We start from the raw sequence: 19,131 nt of genomic DNA on the forward strand, positions 1-19,131 counted from the left end.
AAAAAAAAAAGTCTTTTCAATGAAAAAAACCAAAAGAATTCATTCCTTTGAATCTAAATGTGTCGTTACAGAAAAGACAATTTTCCAAGATTTACTAGTTTGACAGTGGCAAGAAAAACGATTTTTCCTCAGTCCTATAATAACTGATATTAATCAAAGGATTTTTAATTTGGAGTTAATTGATTGCACTAACTGCTACGCTCTCACATGTCTTCCGTGGGCGGAAAGATGATCACCAATCAGCGTTAGAGATCGGCTTGTTGACAGGAGTATTTGAACGCTGATTGGTTTAAAATCAAAATACTCAACAAGCCCCGCCTCTTCCCGGAAACTGACAGTCATCTGATTTTCTGTTTTTTTGTTTCTGTGTTTCCTTGTTAGCCAACGTCAGGACTAGCCAACAAAACAACCGTCCCACTTTCTGTCCCTCCTCTGTGTCTTCTCTTTCTCCAGGAGTTAGAAATAACTTGTCGTCCACCTCCAACAAATAATAGAAAAAAAACATGGACGAGACGAGTCCGCTTGTCTCTCCGCTCCGGGACTCGGGTGATTTCAGCTACTGTCCCACAGAGCCCACCAGCCCGCGGGGCGCGTTTGGAGGCACGCCGGGCTCTGTGGTGCGCATCCCGGCTGGCAGTCCGGGGCGCAGCCGGGAGAGACAACCGCTTCTGGACCGGGACCGTGGAAGCTCGCCGCGAGAGCCGCACAGGAACGAGTTCCCGGAGGATCCTGAGTTCAGAGAGATCATCCGAAAGGCCGAGCGAGCCATCGAGGAGGGTATCTACCCCGAGAGGATCTACCAGGGATCCAGTGGGAGCTATTTTGTCAAAGACTCACAGGGGGTAAGAAGAACAGCTGCTAACACTAATCTACCGACCGCTGCTGCCATCCTAACGGCCCCTTTGGGTGATCCATGAAATCTGAGGTGTTATGTGGGATGCAGTGAAGACTGTTTATGATAAAAGTGCCACTCGCTTCTAGGAAAGGCCTCTTTCTAACTAGCCCGTGATGACTTTGCAAATAGGCTTTAAGACATGTCAACTTGACCCCACATCTCCCCAGTTTAAACCAATAAACAAGACATTTTTAGAATAGGACAGAATACAATTTCATTGTTCACCAAGGTGGAAAATAGTTTTTCCTTATCTGGAAGTTAAAACATGCATGTTCAGCACATGACAACAACAATAACAACAACAACAGCATAAATACTTCAAGTAATGAAAAACAAAATATACCTAAAATTTAGTCTTTAAAAACTGAACAAGCCAATTATTGGTGGGAAAAATGAGTTCTTATTTACGTTATTGTAGCATCTGCCTAGATTCCCCTGAAGTGCTTTCACAATCAATGTGACTGTGGCATTGCTGGTAGGTTTTCATCATTTCAGATCCTTCTGCCTTAGAAGGGTAGTTTTAATCTGTGAACCTCCATCTCTGACACACAGTCACAATGATGTCAACAGCAACACACTAGCAGATAACATGCTTTTCCCCAGTTATTTCAGGTATTGCTCCTTCTATGTCTTCTCCTTTCTCTGTATCGCATTTCCGGGTAAAGATCAAAGTCCTAAGGATCTAATCAAATTGAAGAGGTTGAGCACACATTGCTGATTTGTCACAGCAGTTGTAACCACTGTCTTCGAGTCTTTTGCAAAGTGCTTCACATTCGAGACAAATCAGAGAATCACCATATGAATTACTATATTGTTTCCTTACATTTGTTGCCTTGACTCTTTCTAATGACGCCTGTTTCTCAACAGTAAAATTTAATCAGCACTACTGGAGCCAACCAATAAAAATATTGAGCAACTCATTGTCCTCTTATTACGCTGCTATTTATGGGACATGTTGAAAAAGGAAGCGTGTCTGTGGCTTGTGTAGATGGATCCTCATAAATTACACTTGTTGTATTTTCAGTTCAAGATAGGATAGTCTTGGTACTTTTATGTGCCTTTTTCTTCACTGTTACAGCACAGACATAAGTATTCTAGGCTGAGTGTGTGAGGTTTTTATCCAATGACCCTGCTCCCGTCGCCATCCCCCCACCTCTCCAGTTTCTTTACTTAGTCACCAGTGTGCTTAGTAGTCATGTGCTAGCTCTCTGAGGATATAATTCTCTTCTATGACCAAGTTTCATGTTGTAATCGGTGTATGTGTGTAAGTGTGTGTGTGTGTGTGTCATACTAGTGCAACATGTGATTTCTATAAACAACTTAAAAGTAACACCGCACCCAAAAATCTATCTTTTGCTTATGAAACGTATATGCTTTAAAGGCGTCTATAGAAAGCTTGTAGTTTCAGATTTTACAGAGCACATTGGCCTCAGCTCCTAGTGGATAGTGACAGACTTTCACTGACACAAAAAGGCATATTTTCAAATAATCCTCTTCTCCACTGTCCATCCGTTTGCTCAGTATATTTCAGTTATATTTTAAACAGATTGCAAAGGAAAAAAATCTTTAATTAAAACATTTATTTACCTCAAAAACAACCAAATCTTGTTTTGCTTTGACTTTCTGTCTCCGCCTTTCATCCTCATTCTCCTTTCTTTGTCTCCCTCTACAGAAGATCATCGGAGTGTTCAAACCTAAGAATGAAGAGCCCTATGGCCAGCTGAACCCAAAGTGGACTAAGTGGCTCCAGAAACTATGTTGTCCCTGCTGTTTTGGTCGTGACTGTTTGGTCCTGAACCAGGGTTACCTCTCCGAGGCTGGGGCCAGTCTGGTTGATCAGAAACTGGAGCTCAACATCGTTCCTAGGACCAAGGTACACATGCACACGCATCTGCATTATACAAAGCAACAAACCATTTGAGAAATGTTACCTTTCTTGATCAATCTTCTCCACTCCACAGGTAGTGTACCTAGCTAGTGAAACGTTCAACTACAGTGCCATAGACAGGGTCAAGTCTCGAGGAAAAAGGCTAGCCCTGGAGAAGGTGCCTAAAGTGGGCCAACGCTTCCACAGGATTGGACTGCCACCCAAGGTAAGCTGATGAATTGTTATTACACCAGTGATGTAATTCAGTGAATGATTTGTGTTCACTGCTTACCAAACAGTGATTGTCAAAGGAAATATTCACTTTTAGAAGTGTTGGATGTTATCAGTTGATTGATGTTCAATGAGCTGTCCGCTCTAACCTCATTTGGTAATTACCTTCTTTACCCAGAATAACATTCAGCCACCCAAAGAAAGGTATTACTTTTTATAAATCCTAAAAATGGCATCTCCTCCTTCTCCCTTATTGAAAAATCCAGAAACTATGACTATGCAAATATTGTTCATTTCCAAATTTAAACTGCTGGATACAAGATGTCTCCTACTTCACTGTAAAGTTCATTCTCAGTGTTTGTGAACTGAAGGCTTCAAGTTTCAACATCACACTTGTGAAAGTTGAATATTGGACCACGACTGGCTCCGAAGTAGTTGTCGTATCACAAATCACGCTTGTAGGCGCACTTCTTAAACTCAGATTTTCTCTGAGCACAGAGATACTTTCCACCTTCAGCAGATGAATGTCAAAATAGCTTCCAGTGTCAAACTCTGCACAAACATCATTCTGCACAGTGAAGCTCAAACATCCAACTGAAGAAACAAGAAGATAAACACCTTTTAAGTGGACGAGAACTTGAAATGACATGACATGATTTAATATTTAAATTTGTCTCTGGCAACGTCATTTTAGCTTTCACAATGTCTGTTTGTCAAGTCATCCACATGAATACAAGAAATAACACCGTTAAGCAACAAATGACCCATTTATTTTGTATCCAGGAGAACAAGAAATTCGTTTAAATCATTTCAGTGCACTTTGCTCGATGGTATTACAATATAATGAAATGAACCAAAAATCCAGAGCGCTGAGGGATCTGTTGCTACTCCACCAGGTCGGTTCCTTCCAGCTCTTTGTTGATGGGTACAAGGATGCAGATTTCTGGCTGCGGAGGTTCGAAGCGGAGCCTCTGCCTGAGAACACTAACCGTCAGCTTCAGCTGCAGTTTGAGCGGCTCGTAGTCCTCGATTACATCATCAGGAACACAGGCATGTAGTCATCAGGGCTGGGTCATCATTTCAGGCAGTGTTCTCAACAAAGCACTCTGTGTTGAATTTGAATGATTTTTCTGATCTTCTAGATAGGGGAAATGACAACTGGCTGCTGAAGTATGATTGCCCCATGGACCCTGTCGGGAACAGGGTGAGAATGCGACACACACACACTCACACACACAGCCTGAATCTTTACATAAACTTTTTAAGTGTTGATCCTAATGGCGGAATATGTTTATGTTTAATTCCTGCATGTGCCTTCACTCCCTCTCTGCAGGACACAGACTGGGTGGTAGTAAAAGATCCTATCATCAAGCTGGCAGCCATAGACAACGGCCTCGCCTTCCCCCTCAAACACCCAGACTCCTGGAGAGCCTGTGAGCACCTATATCGACTTTGTTTTAACCAATTATGGCTCTAAACCGCTTTTAGAGAATCTGTTTATCTCTTTTCAACACTTATGAGAGAAAGTTGTTATAGTATTTTTGTTACAGCTGTCATGTATTTTATATCTTTATCCATCTCTATTTACCTGTCTATATATCCATCATCAAAGTTTCTCTAAAAATGGATTAATATGTTGATTATTTCCTCGATCGATCGATTGTCCTATAAAATGGCAGAAAATGTTGATCACCGTTTCCCAAAGCCCAAGATGCAACCTAAAATGTCTTGTTTTGTCCTGACCAACAGTCCTCAACCCAAAGATATTTAGTTTACTGTCAAAGAAGACTAAAGAAACCACAAAATATTAACATTTAAGAAAGTGGAACCGGAGAATTCTGGCATTTTTTCTCAAAAAATTATTCAAAACGATTAATCGATAATCAAAATAGTTGCTGAAAAATGTTATGTTGATCATCTAATCGATTAATCAACTAATTGTTGCAGTTCTAATACTAACTCTTCTAGTTCTTACTAACTCTTTAACCTTGTCACTATAGATCACTTATTCCATCACCCTATTAACTCTCCAGCTCGTTACAACTAATGAATATTCATTAAGACGCCTTTTCGTTGTCCAATCACCAGACCCGTTCTACTGGGCGTGGCTCTCCCAGGCCAAAGTTCCTTTCTCCCAGGAAATCAGAGAGCTGGTCCTGCCCAAACTCTCTGATCCAAATTTCATCAAAGACCTTGAAGAGGACCTCTATGAACTATTCAAGGTATGGAGTGACTCTGATTGATTGAGGATAACTCAGTTCTGTGGCTGTAAACATTATGTAAAACATATATGTATCGCGTTTTGTGTCCCATAGAAAGACCCTGGTTTCGACAGAGGACAGTTTCACAAACAAGTGGCTGTAATGAGGGGGCAGGTGAGCAAAACTGAAGGCTTTTATTGTATTTAGATAACATACAGATACACCAGTCCACCAAAACCAAATAGGGGAAGTCATACTTCTGAAAGAAATGGTGTCTACCACTAAAACTGTTACTTCTCAGATGAAAGTCTTTGTATGGAAGCATACATTGAACGTAATTTAAAAACAAATCTTGCCCTTTTTTCTATTTTAAGATCCTGAACTTGTGCCAAGCCCTGAAGGATGGCAAAACACCCCTCCAGTTGGTCCAGATGCCCCCAGTAATCGTGGAAACAGCCAGAGCGCCTCAGAGAGCCAACAGTGAGTCCTACACACAGAGTTTCCAGAGCAGAAGACCCTTCTTCACCTGGTGGTAGGAAGAGAGCAGCAAAGAGGAGGACGAACAGCAGGAAGCCAGCGTGTCCATGTGCGGATGGAAGAGAGGACAAAATGGAAATTGAAATAATCATCCTCCCCTCCTCTCCTCTCCTTACGGATACTTTGGTTACAAAGACTGAGTGAGTGGGTGGAGAGATGAGGCCAAAAGAGGAAGAATTTCACAACATATCTTCCCCGTTTGCCTCTGTGCCTTGTGTTGGACGTCAAGAATTTACGCCTAAATGATAAAAGATTCTGTACCTTGTTGCGAGAGAGAGATTTCAGTGAGATGTCAGACTTTTCTGTTGGTCTCCTGGGTGCACATATGCTCACTCACATATGCACGCTAGTCAAAAGCCTCTCATGCTAGGTTTTTGGATGGGAGGTGTTGCATTCCATGTCGTTTTTTTTGTTTTTTTTTCATTACCTCTCTGCCTTTTAATATTCACCTGCATATTCCCTCCTACGCTGTTAAAAGCTCGGGGTTGGTGAAAGCAGTGGTGCCACTAGTGATGATCAGCTTTTTATTTTTTTAACAAATAAGGAGAAGTGTTCATTGTGGTTAAGTCTTGAAGATTTAGAAACTGGACGTTCAGTGGTGGTGTGTATGTCTCACTACACAATGAACACAAGCCACGTGAGCTGGTTTCACAGTCACTCGTTGCTCCTCCTAACTGTTTAGAATAGGATCTGCAAGTCATCTGGAGTGATGTTGGAGAGCAGAGAAACTTTTGGTTAAAGAAACACATTGTCTGTTAAGCTAAGTACAACTGGCTTGTCTAATTTTTCTTCTCTCACTGATGGTTTAAATCTGGCGAAGAAGACAAAATTATCCCATCTGCGAGCAGGTAGAGCAGGGTTATGGTGGCTGTCCTAGTCCACAAGCTCCTGTTTGTGTCGGCCATCTTGATTGATCGATTTCTGTTACTTATTCTGACTCGCGCGCGATGTGGACCCAAGTAAACAACGAAGTAACTTCCTGCTGTACTGAATTGAAATGTATTGTGACAATGCACTGTATAATTTGTATGTAATATTTAATGATAGATTATAATTAAAACATATTCCATTAATACAGATGACTTGTGTGTTTGTGAATGAGAAACGTACAGTCACATGACACAAATATGAAAAATCATCCACTGCTTTACTGTGTTCTGTTCATGTACACTGGGTTTAATACAACAGTAGGTAATGTCAAAAATGTTATAGTATATGCTAATTGTCAAACAAATCATGTCTTTAAAGTTGCTATAATCAATATTTTTATATTAACAACAGATCAAGATACTTTGTGTAATTTGAAAGGAGTCGTTAATAGTGACAAACTCACTGATTATTATCTCCAGACTGCAGTTTTATTCAGCTCTACGGATTGTTTCAGTGTCTTTTTACTCTTTGTTTCAGTTTTATGGGTTGCAGTGTTACTGTTTTGGTTCATTTACACCACTCTCATCAGCACTGTTTCCAGCAGCTGTTTACATCAAAAGCTACCTGCCCAAGCAGACAGACAAAGTTAGTGACTAGCTGGTGAACTCCAGGATGAACTGATTAGATTTTGGTGGTAACAGGTCAAGGTCATTGTGATCTCATGTCCATCCCATTCTCTTGTGAATGCGATCTTTCAGGAATGCCTGGAGCAAATTTTATTACATCTGGCACAAACGGGCAGGATGAACTGATTAGAATTTGGTGGTCAAAGGTCAAACTTAGTACCTTTTATGAAATTCCTTTAAAGTCTTCTCTACAAATATTATGAGTCTGGACATGGATGTTAACTGCAACTTGGCTGGTTGGTGGAGGCATACAACCGTGAGGCGGTATTTCTAGTTTTGTTCTAGTTTTGATCTGTTTTTTTAAAAGAACGTGATTCATGGCATCTTCATTTAGACATTTCAGTATTAAGTACTTTAAAGAAAACAACATCTCAGGCTAGAAGTGCTCTTAAAGTGCTTTTCAAACATAAACATTTAATTCAGTGTAACAATATTCTGCCCATGAATTCTGTGGCACGTCCAACATCAACTGTGCAATCAAAAATAACTTTGTGCATCAGAAATTTCATTCCAGGGTTACACAATACCCCATTTCTGTTAAAACACAGCCTCTCCAATATGCCTGCACTGGAAGAGATACACATTATAATTGTAATAGTTGGACTACTCCCCAAACAGGTTTACGAAAGTTCTCTGGTTTTTCTCTGTGTTGGGGTCTAACATGTAGAGTACATGTTAGCAGTAAGATTCAGAGCAATACAATATATCCCCTCATGTAGAACCAATCATGTATTTCATGACTTCAGCTTCATTGCATCTTCCATCACTGTCTGTGTTGCCCCAAACTCTAGTCAGTTTTTAGTGGAGGATGCGGTGAAGGTAGCGTTCAGAGTCTCTGGCACCCTCCTGCCTTGCCACACCCAACCTCCAAGAGGAGGGTTTGAAGGGATTTTGGTTCTCTGGGATGTCTTCTTCATTCGCCAGCAGAAATTCCCCCAGACTGGGTGCTCGGTCAACCTCCTCACCCTCAACACTGTAGCCAGATAATGGCTCCTCAATCCTGGAAGACAGAGAAGTAACTCTGGTTTAGCTGAACTATTACACACCTACATAGACTATGAACAAATGCTGTTGGAACAACAGGCTCTTAGAATGACTTGCTAATGTTATGCTTCCTTCTTTACAACCCTAATTCCCTTGAAGAAGGGATGGTGGTTGGCGAGCTAAAGGTGTCTGCCGGTTAAAGTTGGTTGTAGGGATTTGACAGTAGATTGGGCATCGAGGAAGGGTAGAGAATAGCCAACTATGACGCTACTGACGGAGTAAAGAGAGCTTCAAGCAAGAGCCATGGGGAGAAATGAGCTAGCTTGCCACCTGGACACAAGCTAAGGTCTGCTCAACCTCTGCCTTGCCTGGAGGTGGGGGTATGATTTTAACAGACTCGATGATTCCAAAAATATCACTGAAGATGTGTTGAGAAGCATGAATCGATGTATTTGCACAGCCTTTGATTTTTGCCTCTGCCACAACCTCTACAGCAGCAATAAATGCCACCATGATCTAATGTAATAGTCACTTAAACAGGTTACTTCTACTCAGAAATGAAAAATTAAAAAATCTTCCTTTTAATGAGTGGAAAAGAGCCATTCAGCAACTGAAATAATGACATTATTGTGTGGTGTGGCACTCGTAATCATCACCCAAATCAAGCTGCACTTCAGACAGAACCCTACTTCATTTAAACAACACTGTGCTGAAGGAATTTTGCTTAAAAAAAGAAAAAGTAAGCTAATTGGTATCAGACAATTTTTGTTACAGCTCACCATTTTGTTATTACTGCCCCACCCTGTAGAGACACACTACCATTTTACCATTCTGTGGCACTTCATTACTCCTCCAACAAATCTAATTTCATCTCAGTGAGGAATGTCAAAAGCAAAGTATGACAGTTGTGTGTGTGTGTGTGTGCGTGCGTGTGTGTGTGTGTGTGTGTGTGTTATGGTATGCAGAGAGAAGAGGACACAGTCTTGTGAAGTCATGCTGAGTTGATTAGGCACATGACAATCTACACACTGCATTTCAAGGCCGGTTTGTAGTTGGACAAGACCTTGAATATTAAGATCGATTGTTTAAAAGTATAAAATGAGTATTTTTGATTATTAATAAGCAGAGAGAGAACTGAGAACTATTCTGCTACTATTCTGATAGATTAAGAGAATCTTTTCACTCCTTTTCCTTTTAAACTCTTCATCTACATTTCACTTGTCACATCCTTTTTATACATTTTGCTGGTTTCATGACCTTTGACACTCACCTGAGGTACCCTGATGTTCTGAGCCACGTGTGGTCTCTTTGTCCTTCTGCCCTAAAGCCTGCTTTATTCCTTGCTCGGACTCGGAGCCCCACCAAGGCCTGGGCCAGCCCTGCCTCATCCCCTCTCTCCTCCCCTTCCTTCTCCTTCTCTTCTTCTGCTCCTTCCATGTCTGCATCCGCCCCTTGCCACACCAGTTTCGCCCGATGTTCAGCGTCTCTGTCTCCTGCTGTCCTGAACAGCCGGTGCAACTGGTGCATGTTTACCCCTGTAAAGATGTTGGAGCATCCAGACTTCCTGCAGCGTTGATTGGAGTGTTTCCACAACACCGGCAGACCATTCTCAGCGGGGGTGGATGCTGGGGCCTCTGCCATGCCCGGAGGGTGGAGAACGTCTAGATGGTGAAATAAGGGCAGGACTGGGGGATAATATAAAGGGGGAGGGCAAGAGGACAGGAAGGAAAGGTAAGCTGAAAAGAAGGGAGAAAGGAAAGAGACCCAATTGGTTAAATGAAAGATAAAGAGATCAAGCCCTCAGCCAGCAGACACATTTCCGGGGCTGCAGCCAAAAAGCCTAGTTACCTTAGCTTCCCTCGTCTGTCTTATCTCATTATTCATGGGTCTTAAGTGCGTAGGGAGAGGTAACACACATGCATGCACAAACACAGTGATGCCAGTGTCATAAAAATCTGGCACATTCAAACTAGATGATGCTCATTTTTTAGCTTCAGCATTCCAGCCTCCTGTATCATTAGACAAATTCTGGCATCCTTATCCCTTTGAGTAATGTTGGAACTGTATTTGCTATTTCCTGCAAAATGGATATTTTGGAGATACCCTTTGGAGGGGAAAGGGATGACGTAAAAAAACAGAGAGAAACCAAGTTGCTCTGTGATGTTGTTTCCATCCACATTCCTCTTTCACAAAATAGTAGCCCAACCTGGGGGTTGAGACCCCCGCAAGGGGACGCTAGGTATATCTCAGGGGAGATGATGAAAGCGGAGGACAGCAGAAAAATGTGGATTTCTGTTGGAAGAAAATTACCCACATTTCTCTTCTCTAAAATTACTCAAACAAAAAAAACTGAGGAAAATAGCTTTGTGGTTAAATTTATAATATTATAATATCACTAACCCCTAACCCTAACTGGTAAAGGTTGGTAACCACTGTCGTAGCCTAAACCTAATACATACAGGTGAAAATCTAGAAAATAAACAACTGTTAAATTGGTCAAAATAGTCCACAAATATGCCTTGTATGTTTTTTCTAGTACCCAATATATTTTCAGTTTTTATGTTAGAATAGCCAATAGCAACAGTGCAGTCTCATGTAATTTCTCATTTACATCTCCAATAATTACCCTTAATTCATTCCATAAAAACGTATCCTGGCTGATATTTTTCAGTATCTGTCTACAACAACATAAACAGAAAATACAGGCAACACTGAGAAAAAACAAAATATTCTACAATTAACATATGTAGAAAAGAAAGAGTTGACTTCTTACCCTCCGCAGTTTGAGTGAGAGAAACTCTGAGCATGCACCACACAGGCAGACAGACAGCCTGATTATTGAACCAGCATCCAGACCACAACCTTCACACCCACTAATGCTGAGCTGACCCACTTCCAGCTGGCGCGTCAGTGGCACACGGAGGCCGTGAGAATTAATCAATCCAGTCATGACGTCAGCGCTGAGGTGAGGTGCTTACCTCAAATCAAGAGTCAGTCTACAAAAAGAAACAAACAAGCAGATCAACAGAAGCCTCAAATGTTCTTCCCACCACTGTTGATTAAGTGTATAATTGCTGCAGTAATGCCACAATTACATCATGTGTTATTTATTAACAGTGATATTTGATTGGCATTGCCTTCCCACACACAGGGATGGTCATTAGGCTAATAAGGACACTGAAGTCATGTTCCCAGTATTGTTTCTGCAAATTTGGGGGTGGAGGTGTTTAAATTCAGTGTGTACATGTTGTAGGTATTGAAAGCTGTTTTTTAATGTTATTTTTAAATCAGTTTTGGGGCAACTTGTTAATTTAAATTAAAACATAACAGAGGGATTTCATATATCCTGGCAGCATGGAGAAGCCTTTGAAACAACATGTAGATTATAATGTAGGAACATAAAATTTGCAGAAAATGTACAGAATGATAGAAGAATAAAATAAAATAAGTAATCTGTAAATTTCACAGGAATTCAGTGCCTGTTGACCTGCATGTATTGTCACATCATGTCTTATGTTTACTGCTTTATATAGTTTTCTGTTAGACTAAAGTATCTTCTCTGGGGTTTTTTGAGGGAATGTATGAATGATAAATGGAGACTCAATTAGAATGAATGTGTCTTTATAACAACTGGCCACCAAGTGGTGCCATTTTCCTGTTATCTAGGGTGAGGACCCAGTTTTCAATTTTTCAGACTCAAGGCTGAATGACATATCTCTTGCAAATGATAGATTCAACTAGGTGTCTAAGAGAGATATATTGGTATTTATCATTTTCATTTCACAAAGATTAATAGATTTGAAAAGAGCCATCCATGACAGTGTTGACAACAGCTTGATTGATGAACTGTAGCATCCTGCTTCACTGCATATTATTGTCTCACTTCTATGATGCATTGTGTCTCTTCACGCTCTGGTCTATGACCGTCTGTCCTTAGAGGTACTATTGACCAGCAACCCAGAGAGCCTATCACATTCTTCTGTGAGTCATCAGCAAGAACAACAACAACAACAACAACAACAAAAGAACTACAATGTCCAAGTTCACCTTGGCTCCACAACAATTTTGGTCAATTATTCATTTAGAATAGGTATTTTGTTGGTCAAACAAAATAAGCAATTTCAAGACTCAAGTCTTTTAACTTGTGACAGGTTTGACATTTGATAGGTTAGTAATAAAAAATCAGCATCATTTGCACCAGTGTAAAAAAAACAAAACCATAAATAAGAAGAAAAAAAACGAGCAAATAAATCTGTCATTGGTTGTGACTCTGCCAAGAACATAATTGAGCAGAAGCCAAGCGGTGTGATTGCTTAGAAATAAGTAGTATAAGTAGTCATTTTCATTAATCACATATTAAATCTGTCAAACCTGTGCCATGTTAAATAAGGGTCATAGGTGTTTATCAAAAAGAGCTGTAATATAAAAGCTTCCACTGTGTCTCAGCTTATCAGAACTAAAAACATGAGCTATTCAATCAAAGATCATCTTTCTCTAACTGACATAATCAACAAGGGACATGAAATTATAAATTTCAAATAAAACGATTCTCAACAGTCATTTTGTAAGGTAACATTGCAGCACAATCACAGTGAATGAAAAAGCGGATGAAACAAATTTTTGCTGCAAAACAGCTGAATTAAAACGTATTAGTTTTATAAGCATGAAAAGCCGATGAAAGCAACCATAGAGAAGTCATACAACGCATTAAACATGAACTCAAAGGTTGGCCAGTTATTCCTACAGCACCTGAAGGCAAAGCAATTAAACTCAGACCAATTAGCAGGTGTGTAGCAGGACAACTACTTTAAAGCAGGTGTTCCCCAAAGCCTTCATAAGCTACCTCGCTTGTCTCTGAAGCGGACCCTTCTCTTCAGACATGTGTGGGTTTTTTGTTGGACTGCTGAGGGCTCGTCGGGCTTTGGCTCCTGGTGCAGGTGTAATGATTCAACAGCGAGCAAACTATATCAACTGCAAACCAGCTAAAGATAAAGTTGGCGCCATGGTAAGTTCCCAAATGCGTGACTGGAAAATGTCTCAGATTTCCTAAAGTGATTTCTGAATGATTTGCAGGAATCTTTGTTTGTCCTGACTGTGATGACTTTGGCCACCCTCGGACCATCTGGTTGGATACTTGCTCACTTGGATTATTATAAAACCCGCAGCTGATGGATGAAGCTCTGCACGGAAGAGTCGCCTACATTTATTAAAACCAGTATGCCTGCTGTTATAACTGTCTTGTTAAAATAATAAACTTAAATTTCTTAAACTCACCTTGTCACTTTTTTTTCTTTAATAAACTGGTGCAGTTCAGCCTTTACACCGGTAGGTGTCAGAAGCGGTTGGCGGAAGTGAAACCTCTCGCAATGCTCAGAGATGAGGCTGCATAAGATAGAAAAGGCAGGAAAGTCCGAATTCTGGTGAGATTTTTGTGAATATTTCCAAACCATTGCACAGAGTGAATGCACCATGAAACCGCAGCTGATTGGGAGCAAAAAGCGCCCGTCTGTGACAACTGTAGCCGCATGTGAGGTGGCTCTGTCCCTGCAAGAGGAGCTTGTTGCAGCGATACATGGAGCATTTGAAGTGGCTGTGGAGATCGCAGTTCGGGAGGTGACGGAGCTTGTAGGTCAGGCAACAGGCGACATCTATGAAGAGATGCGACGAGAGAACGAGACCCTCAAACAAAGACTGCAGAGAGCTGAAGCCATGCTGGAGGAAAGAGGTGACAGTACTGCTCCTGCAAAGCAGACACATCAACCTCACATCAGTCACATGTCGCAAAAACCCAAAGTGCACAGTTGCACGGGGGGCAGAGGTGACACTCCTGCAGGTAACAGCCGTGCACATCAGCCTCATCCAGACCCCAAAGGTAACCATGTGAGCAGAGATGAAGAGCGGAGATCAGACGGTGATGTAAGGACACAGCTTATTAGTGATGCTGCTTCAGACCAGGAGAAAAACCGAAATGATGGATGTGCTGCCGCTGCTTTGACTAAAGGTAAACAGCAGTTTTTATTTTCTGCCTGATCACTTTCCTGCCATCATACCTTGTAGGTCAATATAAAGCAGAATATAATGCCTCAGATGACATTTTCATACATTTTGTTGACACATGAGTGCGGTTTGTAGTAACACCCACATGCTAGTCAAGACTGAGCTACAAACACCGGTCTCTTCAGTTATTTTTATCGTGCAAAAGCAATTGCAGATAGATACATTTGTTTGTGTGTGCACATTTGTACAGGTACCTCCTCAAAAATGTAATTTGATAAATTAATCTACACAATATGGTACAAAATATCAGTTGAAAAGCTTAAAAAGCTCTCATCACCTCTTAATGCACACTCTCACTAGTTAATATACACAGTTTAACCCAGGTGACAGTCTTAAATGCCTTAAATTTACCTTAAATAAGTAACATTTTAGGATTATACTGGTCTCTTATAAATTCTGTTGTTTTTCTCCTTCAAATGACTTAATCAATGCACATCATTATAATAACTGAAAATAACTTAAGAGGGGTTTTCAGTTCCCTAATGAACGGATTGTTTAAACTCAGCAGTGTACTTAGATTACTGCTTTGTTCTTTTAAAAGGCTTTCACAGAAAATATGCTCAAGTATCCGCAATTCATAAGAGTGCAAACTTTGCAGGGCAATTTAAGTTATGTTTTAGTGACTTGTGAAAAACATTGAAAAAGGTCAAATGTGCTTCTGATCTTTCTTTTTGCAGATGTCACTGCAGAGATTTCCCCTGTATGTGTGGTGAAGATAGAAAGCATCAACCAACCATGTCAAGACCCGGCAGCTCAACACCACCACTCACCACTACTTCCCAACAGCGACGACGAGTTCACAACAGAGCAGGTTACTGTGAAGCAGGAGAAGCCAGAAGAGGAGGGAGGAAGTGCTTCTGCTTGCTGTTTAGACTCAATCAAATTGGAGGATTTCGGCCCAGAGTGCATGTCTGTGGTCCAGTCCACATTGCAGGAGGAGTGGAAACCAGAAGGGCAGAATATTCACTGCCAAGACGCAAACACACAGCTGTCCTGCACCAGGCTGGCACAGGGTAAGATGGAAAACTGTGAAAGTATGAACCTCTATAGCAACAACTATTCAGATTGTTGACATTTGATGCTGATATTCAAGGGCTCGGTTTTTCCCCAGTCAGGGTGGAGAAGCAGCTGAAACAGCTGTGGTCTCCTGTTCCCATGGCTGAGAAGCTCTAGTTTAGACTACTGTCATGATATTGATGGCCTCTATCATCTACATCATCATGCATTTAGATGCTGGGGTTCAAAGTAGGCATCTGGACAAGTTGGGCACTAAATACTACTAATAATAAACTTAATTTATAAAGCATAAATACAACAATTACGATAGAATAACAGCTTTACAATAAGACTGATTAAAACAAAATTACATGCAAACAGAAAGTTAAAAGTTAAAATAATTATGAACATCAAATGTGATTTAAGTTGGCTTCTAAACAGTTTTGCAGTTTGAATGCTTTCAAGATTAACAAGATCAAATAAATGTGATTGTCAGTCTAGCTGACTAATTCATAAGAATGTAATCACATTTGTGTCTTCTTATTGCTGACTGAAGCCTACAAAAAGTAATGTGCTCTGCACTGTTGTTAAATTATTACTGAAATCAGATGTTTGCAACTTTACCTTTTTGTTTTTAATATGAAGTTTCTAAGTGTTCAAATTTCCATCAGCTGAACTCCTACATGTGTGATTTTTGTATAGCTCATCCTCCAAACCTGACCACCGGCCTCATACCATCCATAGATCTTCCATCCCTCTCCTCAGAGTTCCCAAACATCCTCCAGCTGACAGAACAAGCTCCCATCCAGGAAGCCTCCCCACAGGTTTTTGGAGTCCATGTCCGCACCAGCCGCAGTCTCGGCCACACCATCGCCAACATCTATACCTGCAAGTCCTGCGGTCAGACTTTCCACCTGCCCAGCTTGCTGCGGCGGCATTACGGCCAGTGCCAGCAGAAGCGTCAGCAGCCGGTAGCGGGAAGCAAGAGGACCAGACTGCAACTTTACCCACCGGGCTGCAGCCCCTTCCGCTGCACGGAGTGCAACCGAGAGTTCAACCGCATGGAGAACCTCAAGACCCACCTCCGCATCCACACAGGAGAGAGACCGTACACTTGCTCAGTGTGCTCCAAGTGTTTCCGTCACTCCGGGGCTTTAACCAGGCACTTCCGTATCCACACCGGAGAGAAGCCTTACATCTGCGGACAGTGTGGAAAGTCCTTCAGAAACTGCGGGGGGCTCAAATTCCACCAGCGTTCACATAGCAAGTAGCTCCAGTTGAGTGGGACACAACATTAAGGTTAAGGACCAAAATTTTTCAATACCAGATGTAAACAGCTGATTTTATGCAATGCTCATTGTGTTTTAATTTGATCATTTCTTAGTGTAAAGAAATTTTTACAGGATTTTACAGATCTAAAGCTGTTGAAAGAAATTATTCAGACAGTTAAAGTCTGAGTTATAGTTGCAGGCATCTGAATTACAGTGCAGGACAAACAACAGTCCTCCTAGTTGTGACTAGCACAGGCAGGTACTATCAACATTTCAGAGGTGGAGCCTAATCACAGGCTAATATCAGATTTTTGAGAAGGACCATGAATGGCCCACATATATTAATCTAACCTTAAATGATCTCTGGATTTTACATAAACCAGTAGATCTTCTGTCCGTACCGTTTCACTCTTTTCTACCAGGTCTTCCTTTTGAGATGGCAGGCACTGCTCTCACAGTTACAGGAGCTGTCTGTGGTTTCTGTCAAACTATTAATTATTCTGTTATTGAAACTAATCTTTATTCCATTGTTAATGCTCTGTAAGAGGTGTCATCTCATTATTAGACGAGGCAAAAATAGACAAAAGATGGGTACTATGGCTATTTGATGACCATGTCAACCATTTTGCTACATACTGTATACAATGGCTCAGTATTACTAATTTATATTAAGTGTGTGGAACCTTTCAGTGTGATTCTAAGTGCAATTTTGTCTTGTTTTATGATGAGTCTGTTTACGTTTGTTATTCATGACAATCTCTAAAAATGTAGAAAGATATATTTTGTTTAAATCTTTGTTTTTTAATTATTTATTTGTGCTTAATTTATCCTAATATGCAGTTTTGGTGCGACATGTCAGAGAGTTAACGGAAAATATAGAGAAATATTGAAATTGCTCAAAACCCCAGCATTTCACATGATGTGTTTTTAATATTTGGTTTGGTCAAAGATGCAAATTAACTTCAACTCCAGCGCTGTAACTGATACCAGAGGACGCTAGCAGGTCCAGAAGAAGAACAGCCAAGCCTCTGCAGAGTCCCAGTCCACCTCAACAAGTCTGTTGTTCCATGTCGAATGCAGTCTGAGGGACATCATCTTCTGAGACTGCTGAGGGGGATGGCTCTGTTGGCTCTTTCTATATAGTTGATCTCTAACATTGTGCCAGAGGCACCTTGTGCTGGGTGCCAGTAGAGGGCGACAGGTCATATGAAGTGAAAATGAATTGATCATTAGACAAATAACATCATATCAAAACATATAGTATATATCCAAAAATGATTAGGTACTTTTACTGTTTTGATGTGTGTGTTATCATTCTTTAATTTAAATTGTGGCAATGTGTTTTTTGATGTCAGGATTTTATTGTTTAGTTTTATGTTGAATGTCTTGTGCTTCTTTATGTTTCTTTGTCTATTAACATCTTGGGACCTTGTCGGAAATAAGTGTTTTCACTTTAGCATGTTATCTCTTGGATTTTGTTTATGTGTTTGTAATCCATAAATAAATCATACCATATATCATATACATGTATTACTAAATATGCCCTTTATAAGAAGTCATATTAAACACCAAGCACAATCTTTACATTAAAAAAAGAGAAATGAAGGTCTTGAAAAAAGTATTGTCAGATATAGCTGGAGGAACTTGGTGCTCAGACAGTGGATTCAAATATAAAACATGTTCAATACCAAACCAGAAATATTCGGGTGTGGAATTACAACTCCCAGCATGTTGCAGCCAAGATTCAGACTGCTTGAGTTGTGATGTAGTTGTAGTTACATGATATTACTGTCAGTCACAAACAGCGGTTTCTGAAAGTTGCAGTCAGTAGTTGTTGTTGACATCTTTTTCTCTGCTGCCCTTCTCTACACAGGGTAATTTCTGTATTGTTTATTCCTGACCTTAGGTCAACTTTCTCCCATTCACACAATAACCACTAAGATATTCTGTATAGACTTTAGGCAGCAAAACAGATAAGTTACTTTTAGCCAGAATATGCAGTAGATTTACTATAACTCTTTTTTGTATTGCAGGTAACTGTCCATTCCCTCCTGCTTCACTCTGTCTTGCTCTTTCTCTCATAGGCATCAGTAGTATCACACATCACATGTTCTCATATGTCCTCAAAGAGCTTGTTGCTGCTGCTGTGTGGAGGAGTTATAAATGATTAGGTACTTATGAACCTGCTGCAGCTGCTAAACTGTTTCATTAAGGCTTAATGGAATCACTCTAGTGTCCCAGGAGATAGTCACGTCCCATCACACCCTGCCCGTTTGTTGACTCAGTAGTTTGATTGGATGTATTAATAAGGAAAAAGAGGGGCAGTTTATGTGTGTGTGTGTTTATAGGGCTATATTTCCCACTTAAGTGAATATCTGTGTTTCAGGACCAGTGAACTTCTCAACGCAACACAGAGCATTAAAAGTTCAATTCAATTTATATTATAGGTTTGAAGAAATAATTGCATTGCTACACAGAGATCAGATTCATAGTTTTGCCTATTTTGCCACACTGATACTTCTGTTTGCTCTCCTCC

The 19,131-nt window shown here is 40.6% G+C and overlaps 3 protein-coding genes across 4 annotated transcripts; 2 read left to right on the forward strand and 1 right to left on the reverse strand.

The window, feature by feature from the left end:
* The first annotated feature begins 322 nt into the window (after positions 1–322).
* Positions 323–6,808, forward strand: pi4k2a (phosphatidylinositol 4-kinase type 2 alpha). The gene is made up of 9 exons (XM_042433329.1): positions 323–842; positions 2,568–2,768; positions 2,857–2,988; positions 3,890–4,043; positions 4,136–4,197; positions 4,327–4,426; positions 5,082–5,215; positions 5,309–5,368; positions 5,569–6,808. The coding sequence occupies exons 1-9, from the start codon at positions 504–506 to the stop codon at positions 5,728–5,730; spliced, it is 1,344 nt and encodes a 447-aa protein (XP_042289263.1). The 5' UTR covers positions 323–503; the 3' UTR covers positions 5,731–6,808.
* A 74-nt stretch (positions 6,809–6,882) lies between these two features.
* On the reverse strand, positions 6,883–13,633 carry avpi1 (arginine vasopressin induced 1). 2 transcript variants are annotated; one of them, XM_042398108.1, is made up of 4 exons: positions 13,546–13,633; positions 11,045–11,267; positions 9,542–9,956; positions 6,883–8,287 (listed from the first exon to the last, which is right to left on the reverse strand). In XM_042398108.1, exons 2-4 carry the CDS (start codon positions 11,076–11,078, stop codon positions 8,086–8,088), a joined length of 651 nt encoding a protein of 216 aa, XP_042254042.1. In that variant the 5' UTR covers positions 11,079–11,267; positions 13,546–13,633; the 3' UTR covers positions 6,883–8,085. The 2 variants fall into 2 exon arrangements, with proteins under 2 accessions (XP_042254042.1, XP_042254036.1); XM_042398102.1 differs by having other exon boundaries at positions 9,542–10,007.
* On the forward strand, positions 13,625–18,200 carry si:ch211-284e13.5 (uncharacterized protein LOC793850 homolog). The gene is made up of 3 exons (XM_042398092.1): positions 13,625–14,272; positions 15,006–15,341; positions 16,027–18,200. Exons 1-3 carry the CDS (start codon positions 13,741–13,743, stop codon positions 16,593–16,595), a joined length of 1,437 nt encoding a protein of 478 aa, XP_042254026.1. The 5' UTR covers positions 13,625–13,740; the 3' UTR covers positions 16,596–18,200.
* The last annotated feature ends 931 nt before the right edge of the window (positions 18,201–19,131 follow it).

Source organism: Thunnus maccoyii, chromosome 2 (genome assembly GCF_910596095.1).
Source record: "Thunnus maccoyii chromosome 2, fThuMac1.1, whole genome shotgun sequence".
NCBI lineage: Eukaryota > Metazoa > Chordata > Actinopteri > Scombriformes > Scombridae > Thunnus > Thunnus maccoyii.